This window comes from Equus przewalskii, chromosome 10 (assembly GCF_037783145.1).
Source record: "Equus przewalskii isolate Varuska chromosome 10, EquPr2, whole genome shotgun sequence".
Taxonomy (NCBI): Eukaryota; Metazoa; Chordata; class Mammalia; order Perissodactyla; family Equidae; genus Equus; species Equus przewalskii.
Genome location: NC_091840.1, coordinates 7,282,978 through 7,297,497, shown reverse-complemented (window position 1 = coordinate 7,297,497; position 14,520 = coordinate 7,282,978). Strand labels below are relative to the sequence as shown.

The 14,520-nt window shown below is 49.7% G+C and overlaps 1 protein-coding gene across 3 annotated transcripts; it reads right to left on the bottom strand.

The window, feature by feature from the left end:
* Window positions 1-4,780: 4,780 nt before the first annotated feature.
* Window positions 4,781-14,237, bottom strand: CD300H (CD300H molecule). 3 transcript variants are annotated; one of them, XR_011522917.1, is made up of 5 exons: window positions 12,707-12,899; window positions 10,379-10,735; window positions 8,207-8,261; window positions 5,570-5,759; window positions 4,781-4,846 (listed from the first exon to the last, which is right to left on the bottom strand). XR_011522917.1 is itself a non-coding variant. In XM_008513217.2 (4 exons), exons 1-4 carry the CDS (start codon window positions 12,744-12,746, stop codon window positions 6,150-6,152), a joined length of 564 nt encoding a protein of 187 aa, XP_008511439.2. In that variant the 5' UTR covers window positions 12,747-14,237; the 3' UTR covers window positions 5,916-6,149. The 3 variants fall into 3 exon arrangements, 1 of the variants encoding a protein (XP_008511439.2); XR_011522918.1 differs by lacking the exons at window positions 4,781-4,846; window positions 5,570-5,759 and adding an exon at window positions 5,916-6,261 and having other exon boundaries at window positions 7,351-8,261; window positions 12,707-12,975; XM_008513217.2 differs by lacking the exons at window positions 4,781-4,846; window positions 5,570-5,759 and adding an exon at window positions 5,916-6,261 and having other exon boundaries at window positions 12,707-14,237.
* Between the last annotated feature and the right edge of the window lie 283 nt (window positions 14,238-14,520).

The following is a 14,520-nucleotide window of genomic DNA, read 5'->3' as shown; positions in this document are numbered from 1 at the left end:
GCCTGGATCAGTGGCACACTGGTGGTCAGCTCCTCCAGGGCCTTCAGGAGCCACTGCTGGACAGGCAGCCAGACCCAGGGCAGGACCTAAGGGACAGCCTGGGACAGGAGACCAAGGTCAGGACCCCTGGGCACTCGGCCTCCCTGATATGGCTCAGAGAAGGGGATGCCTTTGGTTTCCTCAGGCAGGATCTGCGCCTCCTCGGGTGTTCGGCCCCAGAGGAGAAACTGGTCCCCATGAGCTCACCAAGCATTGAGTGTAGCTACAGAGAACATGCTGAGCGGATGAAGGCTCCAGGGAGGAAGAAATGGGAATGAGGTGCAGTAACAGTCTGACCAGCCCGGTGTGGAGGGCCAGGAGGGGGCCAGGAATGCCTCCTGCCTATGCAACCGCCTGGGGCCGTCAACCTTGTCATTTCCTATTTGGGTGGAGCCTCTGCTGGCGTGAGGGTTGGGGTGGGAGTTCCAGAGGGGGAGGGGCTGGCCAAGGGGTGAGAAGAGGCCCCGGGGGAAGGAGTAGAGTTTCCTCAACCATGATTTGGGGACGGTCACCACAGTTTTCCCATCAGGGACCATTTCCCACAGCAGCCCCTGCCCTTCACCTTCCATCTGTTGAGACGGTCTTGTGATTTTTAACCTTATTCTGTTAAAGTGGTGTATCACATTAATTGATTTTCATATGTTGAGTCAACTTTGCATCCCAGGGGTAAATCCCACTTGGTCATGGTGTATGACCCTTTGAATGTGCTGTTGAACTTGATTTGCTAGTATTTAGTTGAGCTAGTATTTAGTATTTACTTACATTTACAGTTATCAGGGATGTTGGTCTGTAGTTTTGTTTTCTTGTGGTGTCTTTGTCTGCCTTTGGTATCTGGGTAATTCTGGCCTCAAAAAAGAATTTGGAAGTGTTCCTTCCTCTTCAACTTTTGGAAGAGTTTGAGAAAGATTGGTGGAAATTCTTCTTTAAATGTTGAGTAGCATTCATTCATGGAAACATCTGGTCCTGGGCTTTACTTTGTTGAGAGGTTTTTGATCACTGATTCAATCTCCATACTAGCTGTAGGTCTATTCGGCTTTCTATTTCTTCATGAGTCAGTCTTGGTAGGTTGTAGGTTTCTAGGAATTTATCCATTTCTTCCAGGTTGTCCAGTTTTCTGGTATATAATTGTTCATAGTAGCCTCCCATCACCCTTTTTATTTTTGTGGCATCAGTGGTAATATCTCCTCTTTTGTTTCTGGTCTTATTAGAGTCTTCTCTCTTCTTTTTCTTAGTAAGTCTAGCTAAAAGTATGCCAATTTTGTTTATCTTTTCAAAAAAACTAATTCTTGGGGCTGGCCTGGTGGTGTAGCAGTTAAGTTCGCACACTCCACTTCGGTGGCCTGCAGTTCGCAGGTTCAGATCCAGGGCAAGGACCCACACACTGCTCATCAAGCCATGCTATGGCAGCATCCCACATACAAAATAGAGGAGGATTGGCAGCAGATGTTAGCTCAGGGCCACTCTTCCTCACCAAAAAAAACCCCAAATTCTTAGTTTCATTGATGTTTTTCCTACTGTTTTCCTATTCTCTATTTCATTTATTTCTGCTCTAATCTTTATTATTTACTTCTTTCTGCTAACTTTGGGCTTAGTTTGTTCTGCTTTTTCTAGTTCCTGAGGTGTCAAGTTAGGTTGTTTATTTGAGGTCTCTCTTTTTGACTGTGGGCATTCATCGCAGTGCCTGCCTCTCTCAGGAAGCAAAAATCCGGGCTATGTGAGGGCTGCTTAAGTTGACTGCACCCCTTGGTGGTAGTTTTTTAGGACTGATTTTTCTTTTAAATGTGTAGCCCATCTTCTATTTGGGGAGGTGGAAACATTAAAACTGCTTATCTCAGACCCCTTGCAGCTGGTGTCCTGGATACAAACTGGGTGGCACCTGTTTGACACTTCACGTAAGGTTTGGAGGGCGAGAGTTAGGTAACTTCCTGTGATTTCTGGCTATTCCTGCTAGCTAACGTGTTTTGGAAACCTGATCTTTCCTGAAGCAGAGTTCTGGTGTTTATTCTCCAGCCTCCTGGATGTCAAAAAGCAGTGGACATGACTCCTTCTTGGACTGACTTCCCGAACCTGGATCATGGATGATGGAGCTCTCTCTCTAGTTCCCAGTGGAGACCTCGGAGCTCTCTTGGCAGTTCTGAAAGTTGTTCCAAGAGGCCCAGCCTAGAAGCTGCTTCTTCAGCCTGTCCGACACTTGTCAGTATCTAATTCCCTGCATTAATCCACTTCCTGTTTAAAATACCTGCAACTGCCCTGGAGGCAAGTTTGGCGACACCTGTTTGACACTGTCTCAGTTCAGGACATTTCCCCCACTGCCATTAGACACAGGCTCCTGATTGTAAGTCCAATCCTCTACCCTGCCCACCCCACTCCGTCCCCACTCACAGAGATGCAGCCCTGAGCAGGGGCATTGCAGAGGATCAGATTTCCCTTCATAACCAATCCTCACTGATGGGAAAGCCCAGCTCAGTCCCTGCCTCAAACCTGCAGCCACATCCATGCTGGCCCCGCTGGAGCTCTGAGGCCCAGGGAGCTGGAGTCTGCGAGTCTGCTCTACTCCCAGGCCAACTGCCAGAGGTCCCTCTCTGACCTTCTTGCCCTCTCTCATCCATGTCCCAGAGGTGTCAAAGTGATCTTTGATTTTCCTAACATTTTATTTTGAGATAACTGTAGATTCACATGCACTCGTGAGGAATACTACAAAGAGCCCCTGTACACCTTTCAGTCAGTGTCCCCCGATAACGGAAAACTATAGTACACCATCACAACCAGGACACAGGCATTGATGCAAGCCACTGACTTCATTCGGATTTCACCAGTTTTACATCCGCTCATCCACGTGTTTGTGTGTATTTGGTTCAATCTTTTATCACATGTATAGATTCAGGTGACCACCACCCCAGCCAAGACACAGAATAATTCCATCACCAGGACCCCTCATTCCACCCTTTTGTACTGCCCTGGCCACATCCTTTCTTCCCCCCCTCCCTCACCCTTGGAAATCATTCTTCTCTTCTCCATCTCCATAATTGGGTCATTTCACCAGCCAGTATGCGTGATCTTGCCAGTATTTGCTGTTGTGACTGTTTTCTATTTTGGCTCTTCTAATAAGTGTCTAGCAATACGTCCCTGTGGTTTTAATTTGCATTTCCGTGATGGCTAATTATGCTGAACGTATTTTAATGTGCTTATTGGCCATCTATACATCTTCCTCAGTGAAATGTCTGTTCAGATCTTCTGTCCATTTTCTAATTGGATTGTTTGTTTTTTTACTGTTGACTATTGAGAGTTCTATAAAGATATTCTAGATATAAGCCTTTTGTCAGATATGTGATTTTCAAATATTTTCTTCCAGTCTGTAGCTTGTCATTTCATCTTCTCCACAGGGTTTTTTGCAAAGCAAAAGTTTTAAATTTTGATGATGTCTAATTTATCAATTTTTCATTGTATGGATTTGGTGTCAAGTTTAAGAAGTCTTTGCCTTGACCCAGATCCCAGAGGTTTTCTCTTATTTTTTCTAAAAGTTTCACAGTTTTATGTTTTACGTATAAGTCCATGCCCTGACTTTGAGTTAATTTTTGTGTAAGGTGTGAGGTTTAGGTCAAGGTTCATTTTTTTGTCTGTGGATGTCCAATTGCAAAGTGGTCTTTTAAAAGGACAACTCTAATGTGGAACGGAGGCCGGGGGTAGAGGGTGTCCTGGCCCGAGTCTGTCTCACGGTGTGTCTGATGACTCTGTGGACGTACCTTGTGGCCATATCCCAGATCCACGATGGCATAATTGGGATGGAGAGTCTCAAGAGCTGGCAGAACCCTCACATTGGTCCAATGGAGTAAAGGCTATAACGGTAGAGAAGTCCTGAAACTGTGCTCCCCGCTGTCAAGATGGCAAGTTAGGCAATACCGTATCTGAGTGCAATGATGGAGATTAATGTCCCCTCTCCAAGACTTGAGGAAGCAGGAGTAGTGAGCTCCCATCATATCCCTACTAACTAATCGATTAATTATTACTACTATTACTATTCGTTATTACTCTACTATTAATCTTTATTAATCATGTGAGTTTACATTTTTTCTATATTTTGTAATACTTTAGCATCTTGGGGTCTTGTGGATCCAGCGAGGGACTGCCCCTCCCAGGGTTAGCTAATTCGTCAAGACAGTAAATGACCTGCCTGCAAGCATGCTTTGGGTATGCAAACCAACCAATGCCAAATGCACACTCCCACTTGTCTCCTTCTAGCAGGTTCCTGCGGTCTGGGACATTATCCCCCTGCCTTAAATCACCCCAGGGCCAGGTGCCAGACACTTGGGACCACCCTTAGAGCCCAGAGCCTGCCGATATTATTCAAACCATCCAATCCTCAACCGCTTGGTTTGTTCACCTGGCTTCACCCACCGCTTCCCACAAAAACCACAGTAAAGGCTCCCGCCCACGGTTCCTCTCTCTACCTCTGGCCCCTGACCCCCCCGGTGCTGCCTCATGTAGCCCTGTGTGGTGTGCCGAGCCTCCTGTTTCTAGGGATCTATGAGCATAAACTTCTTCTTTCGTTACAATCGTTTCCGTGTCTGCATATCTTACCGTACCCTTTTAAAAGAAATCCTGGGTACATTTTAAAACATCTACTTAATTCACCAGTCTGATTTCTGAAAAACTCAGATGAGGCCTATCATATAACAGTGGACCAACTTAAACTTAGCCAATTGATAGCCCAATGGCAATTGTTCTTCTCGATGTACCGTCTTTATGAGAACAGCCTCTGGTACTCGCCGTGCTGCTATTGGTGTGGCAAATACACTCTTTTCAATCCCTATAAAGAAGGGAGAGCAGAAGGAGTTCACATTTACTTGGGAAGTTAAGAGAACACATTCGCAGTCAGCCAGGATCGTGGCGACTCTTCTGTTCCGTCACAATGCAGTCCCAAGGGACTGATGAGACACTCCACAGAGCGTCACGCTGCTTCGCGTTATTGATGGTCAGAAGAGTAGGAAGAAGCAAGTACTCTAGATGCCCTGACGAGACACGTCAGCACCCGAAGGAGGCACCCCCTCCAGGGTTTCAGGGGCCTCTCTCATACACACAAGTTTTAGGAGTCCATGGTCTGGGATGAGTTTTTTGGTCTCGTGTCTTAAATCTCTAAGAAAAAGCACACAGCTTGGTGGGCCTCTGAATTTGTGGGCTGGCACATTCCACACTGGGGAGTACTGCTCTGACTCACTTATGGGGTGACTTGAGAAGCTTGCCAGAGCAAGGGGGGGCTCTACGGCAGACCCAGGCTGAGGTAAAACTGGCCCTGTCATTTGGGCCGTGTGACCTGGTTGGCTCCACGGTGCTAGAAGTCTCTGTGAAAGATAAGGATGCCCTGTGGTGTCTCAGAAGAGCTGTTGTGCCGACCCCTAGGATTCTGGAGCAAAGGCTTACTGCCTGCACGAGAGAACCACTCGTTTAACCAGGAGACCCTAACTTGTCGCTGTGCTGAAGTAGACGACACGCTTGACCAAGCTTACAATTTGGTGGACGTGACATTACCCACCTCAAGATGCATAGCTCCAGTTGCACAGTCACTTGATGTCCTGTGCTGCAACCTTAGCGCTCACTCCTATGGCCTTGTAGGGAGTTCCCAGCAATCCGTCAACAGAGGAGGGAAATCTACCATTGTTCATCAATGGGCGAGCTTGAAACAGTACGATTTCCTTTGTGCAAGATTCAGAAACAATGACACCCTTGAGAGAGCATGAAAGAAAAACGGGGGATGAGGATCACAAGGAAATCAAGATAGCAGTTAACTCTGGGAGAAGGGGAAGGAGGGATCTGAGATCAGGGAGAGGCATATGGGGCCCTTAAAGGTCTTCGTGATGTTTGATTTCTTAGGCTGAACAGTGGATGCACATGTTTATTTCTAGTTCTTGAGCTGTACATATACATCTTATAGATGCTTTTGTGTATATGATATATTTCATTAAAACATTTTTAAAAGTTTGTTTTAAAAGTCTCTGGCAATAGGGTGAAAAGGGATATCAGATTCAGGGTCTGAAGTTCCTTCTTCTCTAGTCTGCGTGCCTGTGTCTCTGCACAAGATATTGATGGGCGAGGATGGCTGCAGGTTTTCTTGGTCAGGCTGGCTCTGTTTCTCCACAAATTGCCCTCTGAGGCCTGTTCACCCAGAGGACGGCACTGAGCATCAGCAGGAACAGGGGCACCTTCAGGAATATGAGGAGCAGGAACCTGTGAGAGGGACATGGTGACCGAGGTGAGCTTCCTCCTCAACGGGAGGCCCAGGCTCTGCCTCTCCCCCTCTTCCTTTGAGCTTGGGTCCTGTGGCCTCAAAACTCACTATCAGCATCAAACCTGGTTGGTACCAGGACCAGACGACTCCATGATGAGGGCCACAGACTCATGTCCTTCAGCTCAAGAATTGACCTTGGGTGTCAGGACCCAGCAGATGCATGGGGATGTGGGGGTGAGGGATGCAGAGGAAGAGAGATGGAGGTACCCAGCCAGGCCCTGGCTCCCAGAAACAGCTTTCTGAACCCATGTGGTGGTTCCTCCGTCATCAGCACTTACAGGAACTCAGCTCTTGCTGGGACCAACTTCAAGGATAAAGTGTCCCCTATAACCACTCCTCACTCAAATTAGAGTGTTGATTCATCCTTAAACATGATCATGGGAGGTTGCTCTTCTATTTAAACAGTTCAACAATCTCAACCCCCAGGAGTGACCTCTTTAAGCTCAGCTCCTGGCCGATCCCCTCTCCCCCTGGGTCCCAGTACCTGCCCCCATTCCAGCTCCTCAAAAATCCTGTGTCCTCTCCCAACGCCAGACCTTTGTTTAATCTCTCCACCTCCCCAAACTTCTGCCTGGCTAGCAGCCTGAAGATTTGGCTGATGCCTTCCTGGTCCTCTCCAAGACTACATCGGGACCCTGTAGCAAACCCTGCTGGTTCTCTGCCCATGTCCTCCTTGCCCACTTGAGCTCCTGGCAGCTGTGGACAGTCTTAGACCCAACAAAGGTTTCCCGCATCAAGCTTCTGCATCTCTTTGCCTGAGGGCTGTCTCCAGCTATAGGCATGTGCGTGGCTTGCTGAGCAGAGCAGGCCGGAAGTGCTATAGAATTCATGCCCCCAGGAGTGACCCAGGAACACTTTTTCTCCAGGTTCTTGCTTGGCTGACTCTCCCACTTCCTTCGAGTCTCTGCTCAAAAGTCGCTTAATTTGAGAGGCCTTCCCTCTTCACTCGGTCTGAGAAGAGCAAAGCCCACCGTCTTTCCTCACCGCGAGGGGCAGGTGTGTGTAGATCACCGCCCCAGCTTCCTCACCTCTCAGTGGGACACTTCTGGGCAACGTCCAGTGCAGCCTCTCTGAGGGTGCCCAGTGGGACTGAGCCCAGATGCTCCAGTGATGACTCCCATTGCTGCACACATCGTTGGCCCTCCCTGCTTTCCGCTCCCTCGCTGTGCTTCCCGGGATAACCTCTCTGTAAACTAATTGTGCCTAAATCCTTGTCTCAGGAGCTGATTTTGAGGAAACTCAAACTAAGACCGTTTCTTTGTTACTGTTTTCACTGAGGGTCTCGATAGCCTTCACCATGCCCAGCCATTTCCCATACGCCCTATCACCTCTCCTTTAACACCTGTTTAATTTTCCTCCATAGCAATTATCATTAACTGATATTTCCCCTATCTATCTATCATCTATCTACCTATCTACCTCCTGTCTATCTATCTATCTATCTATCTATCTATCTATCTTTCTATCTATCTATCTATCTAATTTATCTACCTCTATTATCTATCATCTACTATCCATCCTATCACATATCTCAATCATCTACTGCTATCAACTATCATCTATCTATTCCTATCTATCAATCTATGTATCCCTATCATGTATCTATCTATCCATCCCTATCATCTCTCTCTCTCTCTAATTTATCTTCTTATCCATCTGGCTATTGTCTAAATCTACCCATTTGAAAGAAACTTCCTCGAGAGCATAACCTTGCCTCTTTGTTCATGTGATATCCTTAGCATTTGGATCAGCTCCTGGCAAATAGCAAGATAATTAAATATTTGTTGAGTGAGTGAATGATTGAGGAAGTCTGTGTCTAGGAAGCCCTACTCTAGGGAAGAAGCCAGGCAGGTGGGAGAAGACACTGGGACGCAGGCACCTTACCCTTGGTGTTGGCTGGAATGTCCAGGTGTCCACGTAGAGCTCTTGTTGCTGGAGGCTATGGAGAAAGCGGGGGGTGAGGCCCAGTGCCCTGTCCATGACCCCCACCAGCTAAGTACCTGTCACCTGCACGGTTCTGACTTCACAAAGCAGGGGGAACTCAGGGAAGAGGCTGGACAGATGTTCTTGGATCATCATCTCCCCATAGTCAGACCCAGGCCTGGCCAGGGTAAAGGAGTATCCCCATCAACCCCATCCTAATCTGCTCCGCAGCCAGGTAGACACTTCACAAATCGGGACCTGAGAGTCCTCGCCTTCTGCCATTAAGAACTTCAGTGATCCTCATCTCGCTGAAAACAAGAATGCTCAGAGGTCCCACCCCCAGCGAGCGCATCCACACGCCACCACCCCCCCCCGCCAACCGCCTTGTCCACCCTGGCAGAAGACTGCAGAGGCCACTTCAGGGAAGTGTGAAAGCAGGCATGCCTCAAACAGCTGGTGCCTGCAGAACACCACCAGCCCCAAACAGAGAAGGTGGGTGGAATCTGCACTCTAGAAACTGGGAGCCCCCCAGACCCCTGAGCCCACCCAGCTCCTCAAACATTAGCAGCAGACTGGAGAATCCTCACTGGTTCAGTGGCCAACCAGGGGGAAGGAAATACAGAGACAGACACTTAGGGATTTGGAAGAAAATGGCTGCGTCTCTGGGCTGTCACTTAAGGGTGACCCTCTCCTCCAGCCCTCCACAAGCCCGTCCCTCACCACTGAGCTCACAACCAGTTTCTTAGGGCCACATTCTTAAATGCACATAGGAGACGACCTTTCAAGGAAGGCTCCAACACGAAAGAGAGAAACCAACACAAAGAGAAAAAGGAAACTCAGAGGAAGACGAGACGATCCAGGAAGCAGAAGAAAAAAAAAATGGATATCCTTAGAATGATAAGAGAAGATGTAGCTCTCATCAAACAAGAACAGGCTTATATATTATGTTTATATAATATATATATAAAAGGCTTATAAAAAGATTAAGCAGCAGAATTTGAAAAGAAAACTCTATTAGAGGTGCCCCATCCCACTTCTGCCCTGTCTGGTCCAGGGGTTTACTGAGCTCTCTCCTGCCTGGTCGAGAGTGCCAGAGGGAGACGGAGCAGAAGCAGGAGGAGGCTGAGGGGCCAGAGAGGATGCCAGACAGACAGAGACACAGACAGACAGAGGCACAGACAGACAGAGACAGACAGACCAAGCCCAGTCAGAGAGTTGGGGGCTCCCTCTTGGGCTTCCGCATGCCCTCAAACCAACTCCCTTGACCCACAGCCCTGTGGCCAGGACCTCCAGAAAATGCAGAAATGGGTTTTTTCCCCCTGGGGCGAGCACAGGTAACAGAGGCTGTGGAAAGGCCCAAAGGGGGAATGCCAGAGAGGCCAGGGGAAGAGCCAGGGCTGTGGCTTGGATTTCTGGAACAGGGATCACCCCGTCAGAGGGACAAGGCTGGCTATCTGGGTCCTCTCTGAGCCTGGACCATCTCAGGGATCCTCTCCTGACCCTGGGGGAGGCCCCGGGCTCTGGGTTGTTGAGAGAGCTCAAGCCAAGGGAGAGTGAGAAGGGACTCCCTCTGGAGCAGAGCCTCCCCGACAGGGAACAGGGAGACCGCAAGAGCCCCTCGGTCCTGGTGGATCCCGTGACGCAGGCCCTTGCCGCCTACACCAGCCTCAGAAGCCTGGAGGCCCACAGCCACTGTCAGGACCTGGCGCGGTGGCAGGAACCTTGGATGTCACACACACACTCTCACACACTCACTCTTACACATTCATGCAATACACTCACACACTCACCCTTACATACTCACACACACACTCACACTCTCACCCTCACTTACTCACCCTTATACACACACACACACTCACTCACACCCTCTCACACCCACACAACACATTCACACTCGAACACACACTCACATGTTCATTCACTTGACACACACTCCTACTTACATGTTTTCACACACAGTCACACTTTCACACATTCATGCACATCTCCCTTGCACTCACGTTCACATAACACACTTGGTCCTGAATGTCTGATGCACCGACACCAGGTCCGGTTCTCCTCTCCTCGGTCGAAATTTCCTTGGATGCTCAGATTCCTTCATGACTGGCACAGAGAAAAGGAGGGTCTTACCTGAGGAAACCAACACCTGAACCTGGAAAAAGGGATCAGGCAGGAAGCCTTGCAGCCCCTCCTCCTGCAGTATCGTTGCGATCCCACACCTGTACTTCCCTGAGTCCTCTGCAGTGAGGTTCTCCAAGGTCACTGTGAAGGTGAGGTCCCCAGTGTGGTCCACGATGGACGCTCGGCCGCTCCTCACCTCTACCTCAGACACTGTGGTCTCCACCATCTCATGCCAAAGTGGCAAGCACGGTTGTCTGCACCAGTATTTTTTAAATGTCTTGTATTCCTCCTCATACCGACACTGCACACTCAGGGATTCCCCCACAGTGCCTGTCACGATGCTGGGGCCACTCAGAGACACAGAGCCTGGAAAACACAAGCAGCCTTATCTTCACCCTGAAGAGCCTGGGCCAGATGGGCCTTGGGTGTCAGATCCCCACGAAGCCCAGAAATCACCTGAGGTCAGAGGAAGGAGGGGTCAGGAGCCAGAGGTATGCGCTGTTTGCAGACATGGGGGGAGATGCTTGGTGCAGGATTCTGGGACTCGAGAGGTCATGCCCACCCTGTGTGTGCTCAGTCAACTTCTAATGTGAGGGGGAGAGGAAGACTTTGGTGGCCCCAGACAGCTTCTGGGTCCCCAGAAGTGTCAGTCCTGAGAGGAGACACCTGTCCCCATCAATCACCAAGAATTGAATGAAGTCACTGAGTATACTCTGAATACATGGATGGATAGAGACATGGATGGATGGATGGATGGATGGATGGATGGATGGACAGATGGAGTAGGAAACAGGAAATCAGAATGGGGACCAGGAAAAACTAGATGAAGCCCAGTATTTAGAGTGTCCCTCCTGGGAGGACACCTGCAGCTTCCGGTTTTGCCCCCTTCCCAGATGCTCATTGTGGGTCCCAAGCTTACAATCCCTGCTTGTCTAGGTGGAACCTCCTGCTCGTCGGTCTAGGTCACACAGGAGGTGGGAGCTGGCATTGAGGTACAAAGAGAACACTTAGGAAGAGGCCGGGATTCAAGGACAATCACACTTCGATTTCCCTTCTGGGACAGAATCCTGCAGCAACACTTGCCATCACCTGACACCAAATGTCACCGCAGCTCCCCACTGATGACCCACCAGAGGGTCTTCCCTCTCCCACTTCTCAGAGCCCCCCTGGGCCTCATCTCCAAGTCCTCTGCCACCTCGAAGATTTTGACATTTCCCCCCCAACCTTTCACTCTGGAGGCTCCAGCTCCGCATGATTAGGACCCAGCCCCCTAAACTCTCTGCCTCCCACCTGGAGAGCCACGCTGGGCCTCGACCCCCAAGGGGTCGTCATTACTCCAAGCAACAGCTGCTGTCTGCTCTGCTCTTGACAGGAAAGGGTTAACCCAGTGACAAGGGCACTGAGAAAGGGTTTGGGCAAAATCCCAAACTTCTGATAAAGGATCAGGTATATAATCCATCTATCTTGTGTCTGTCTGTCTCTCCATCCATCCATCCACCCTTCCAGTCTTCCCTCCACCCTTCCAGTCTTCCCTCCTTCCCTCCCTCCGCCCACCCAGCTATCCAGGCAGTATATTGTCATCCACAAATTGTGAGACCTTTGCTATTTTTTATTCTAAAGTTAAAAAAAAAAACACATAGTTTTTACTTCTTCATTTTAAATACCTTGAGTTTTCTCACTTTATTTCCCAACACGACAGCTCCCGTGGCTCCCTGACCTATATTCTATGTCAGCGCCATCCCCCTCTCCCACCAGCATTCCCTGAAGCAGTGGTTCTCACCCAGGGGCCATACTGACCAACCCCAGGGGACATTTGGCAATGTTTGAGGACATTTTGGTTGTCATAGTTTGCGGGGGTGGGGAGTTGCTGCTGGCACCGAGTGGATAGAGGCCGGGGATGCTGCTGAACATCCTACAGCAGGAAGGACGGCCCCCACCACACAGAGCGATCCAGCCCCAGGGTCAGCAGAACTGAGGTTGAGGAATTTGCTTGAGGAGCAAAACGCCCCAGTCCCAGGATCTCCAGACACAGCCGCGGGGCCGGAGGGAGAGGGGGCAGTCCTGGTTTTAATAACGATGGTAATAACGGTTCAAGTGGCCAAATTTACTTGGAGCTCAGTACGAGCTCGCTGCACGGAAAGCATGTTACCATTTAATCCTTGTCCTGTCCCGATGAGGAAATACGATGAGCTGTCTGAAGGTTTTTATATGCACACCTCACCCCTTTTTTCCTGGCGTCTTTATTTCTTCCCCCTCCCATCACCAGCCATCCCTCACTCCTTCCTCACTCTGACCTGCCCGCGCAGACCTCCCCGGTCCACACCCAGCCCCGCTCACCTGGGACACAGAGAAGCAGGAGAGCTGATGGCAGCCACATGGCCCCGTCCCCCTGGGTGATCTCTCCAGCTGCAGCTGGGCCTGAGGCTGGAGCCTCCTCACCGAGGGTCCGCTCAGCCGTCTCCCTCTTCTGTTCTTCTTGGCACTTCTCTGCTTCCTTCTTCAGCCTTTCGGTTCTGTCCTCAGAGCTTGTCAGAAAATGGGGGAAGCTGGGAGCTCAGGGCATCATGTGGCCAGTTGACTATGGTGCTGAAAACTTGCTGAAGTTCATCCTCATAAAATAATTTGAATATGCAGTTCCTGTTTCTGTTCCATGTGAAGATAACGACCTTCTCATTACTCACCCACAGCTGACAGGCCCGCCATTCTCTAAAGCACAGCATAGCTGACGCTGGCACCAGTCTGGGCCAATTTCCATCTAGATTTTCCATGCAACTCGTCCCCTTTACACATTGCCAATTTCCTGTGGCCGGCATGGGTGGTCTCGAGTGGTACCGGCATGACTAGGCCTTCTCTGGACAAGACCAGCTACTTGCAGGGTCCAGAGCAAAATGAAAATGCCCTGGTTCCAGAATTATTAAGAATTTCAAGATGATGACAAGGGAACGTTAAACCAAGCATGCGGCCCTTGTAAGTTCAGGGCCTCGTGTAACTGCTCGGGAGTGCAGCCCCTGATGCCAGCCCTGTCTCTGGCCATTGGTGGTACAGACAGTGAGGCTGGGTCTGCCCTCAGGGCGCTCTGCTCTTCTGAGCCCCCAGCTCTTGGTCTGGCCTCACCAGACCCCAGACGCCTTGAATGGTTTCCTGTCTTGGTCACACGCTCCACAGCTCTGGCACCGAGCAGAACTTAAACCATCCTCAAGTCTCACCTTTAACCTGTGTGGTGAGATGAGAAGCCAAGATTCTCAGGGATAGAAAAGTTTCAACGTGTCAGAAGGGAACTCGGGTGTACCTGGCCAGAAATACGTCCAGTCACACGAAACAGCCGTGGTGGACTTAAAAGACAGACCCAGATTTGAACTGCTTTACCCGAGAACTAACATTCGTGTGAGCGGGAAGCTAAAATTCTGGAATGCGAGCGTCATATATCTTCTCTTAGTTGGGTGTTTCAGTAAATACACTTCTTGCTTGTTCACTTTTTTGCTGCAGTGGGAGGCTCCATGTTTCCTGGGGTTTGGCGTGTGTGTGTGCACATGGCACTGTGTGTGTGTCTGCACACCTCCCCCTCCCGTGCTGGATTGCGGTTTCCTGCACAACGTATTAGTCACACAGAGCTCACAGAGCTGGGGAGAAGGAAGTTCACTAGAAGCAGAAGAATTTGTCAGTCTATTAGCTTCCACTTGTTTATGCGGAACTGTTTTCCCTTTAAATCTTAAGGTTTCGGTACCTGAAAAGGGACAAAGATTCATATTCATATTCTGTGGCTTTTTTTTTTCACTAGTCCTTGTGACGTTTTCTCTGGAAATTATTATTTTCTTTTTAACATGACCTTAAAAGAAAATCGTACCCCCTAAATATGATTTATGAGGTGTAGCTGAAAGTTTCATTTGCCACTTCTTAGCTGTCGTGTGGACTTTGGGGCATCGCGTGATCGCTGTCAGCCCAGGATTCAAATTCACCCCCTCGCCCTTCCCAGCTCACTCCATGTGGGTGCAGTTGGCAGTAGGTTGGGGGGGGGGGTGTGCACATGTGTGTGTGCACGTGCACGTGTGTGTGGTGGGGGGAGCAGGAACTGGGGGTGGTAAAGGATGCCTCCCTCTTTCTGCCTCCACAGATCGTACAGCTGCCATTGGCCCAGGCGGCTCAGGCAGGCT

What these genes read in the sequence shown, in the direction of transcription:
- CD300H (XM_008513217.2), bottom strand. Translation starts at nt 12,746, where the DNA reads ATGTGGCTGCCATCAGCTCTCCTGCTTCTCTGTGTCCCAG. An exon ending in TCAGGTGTTGGTTTCCTCAG is followed by an intron (nt 8,262 to 10,378) that starts GTAAGACCCTCC and finishes CTTTCTCCATAG; the next exon opens with CCTCCAGCAACAAGAGCTCT. An exon ending in CATTCCAGCCAACACCAAGG is followed by an intron (nt 6,262 to 8,206) that starts GTAAGGTGCCTG and finishes TCCCTCTCACAG; the next exon opens with GTTCCTGCTCCTCATATTCC.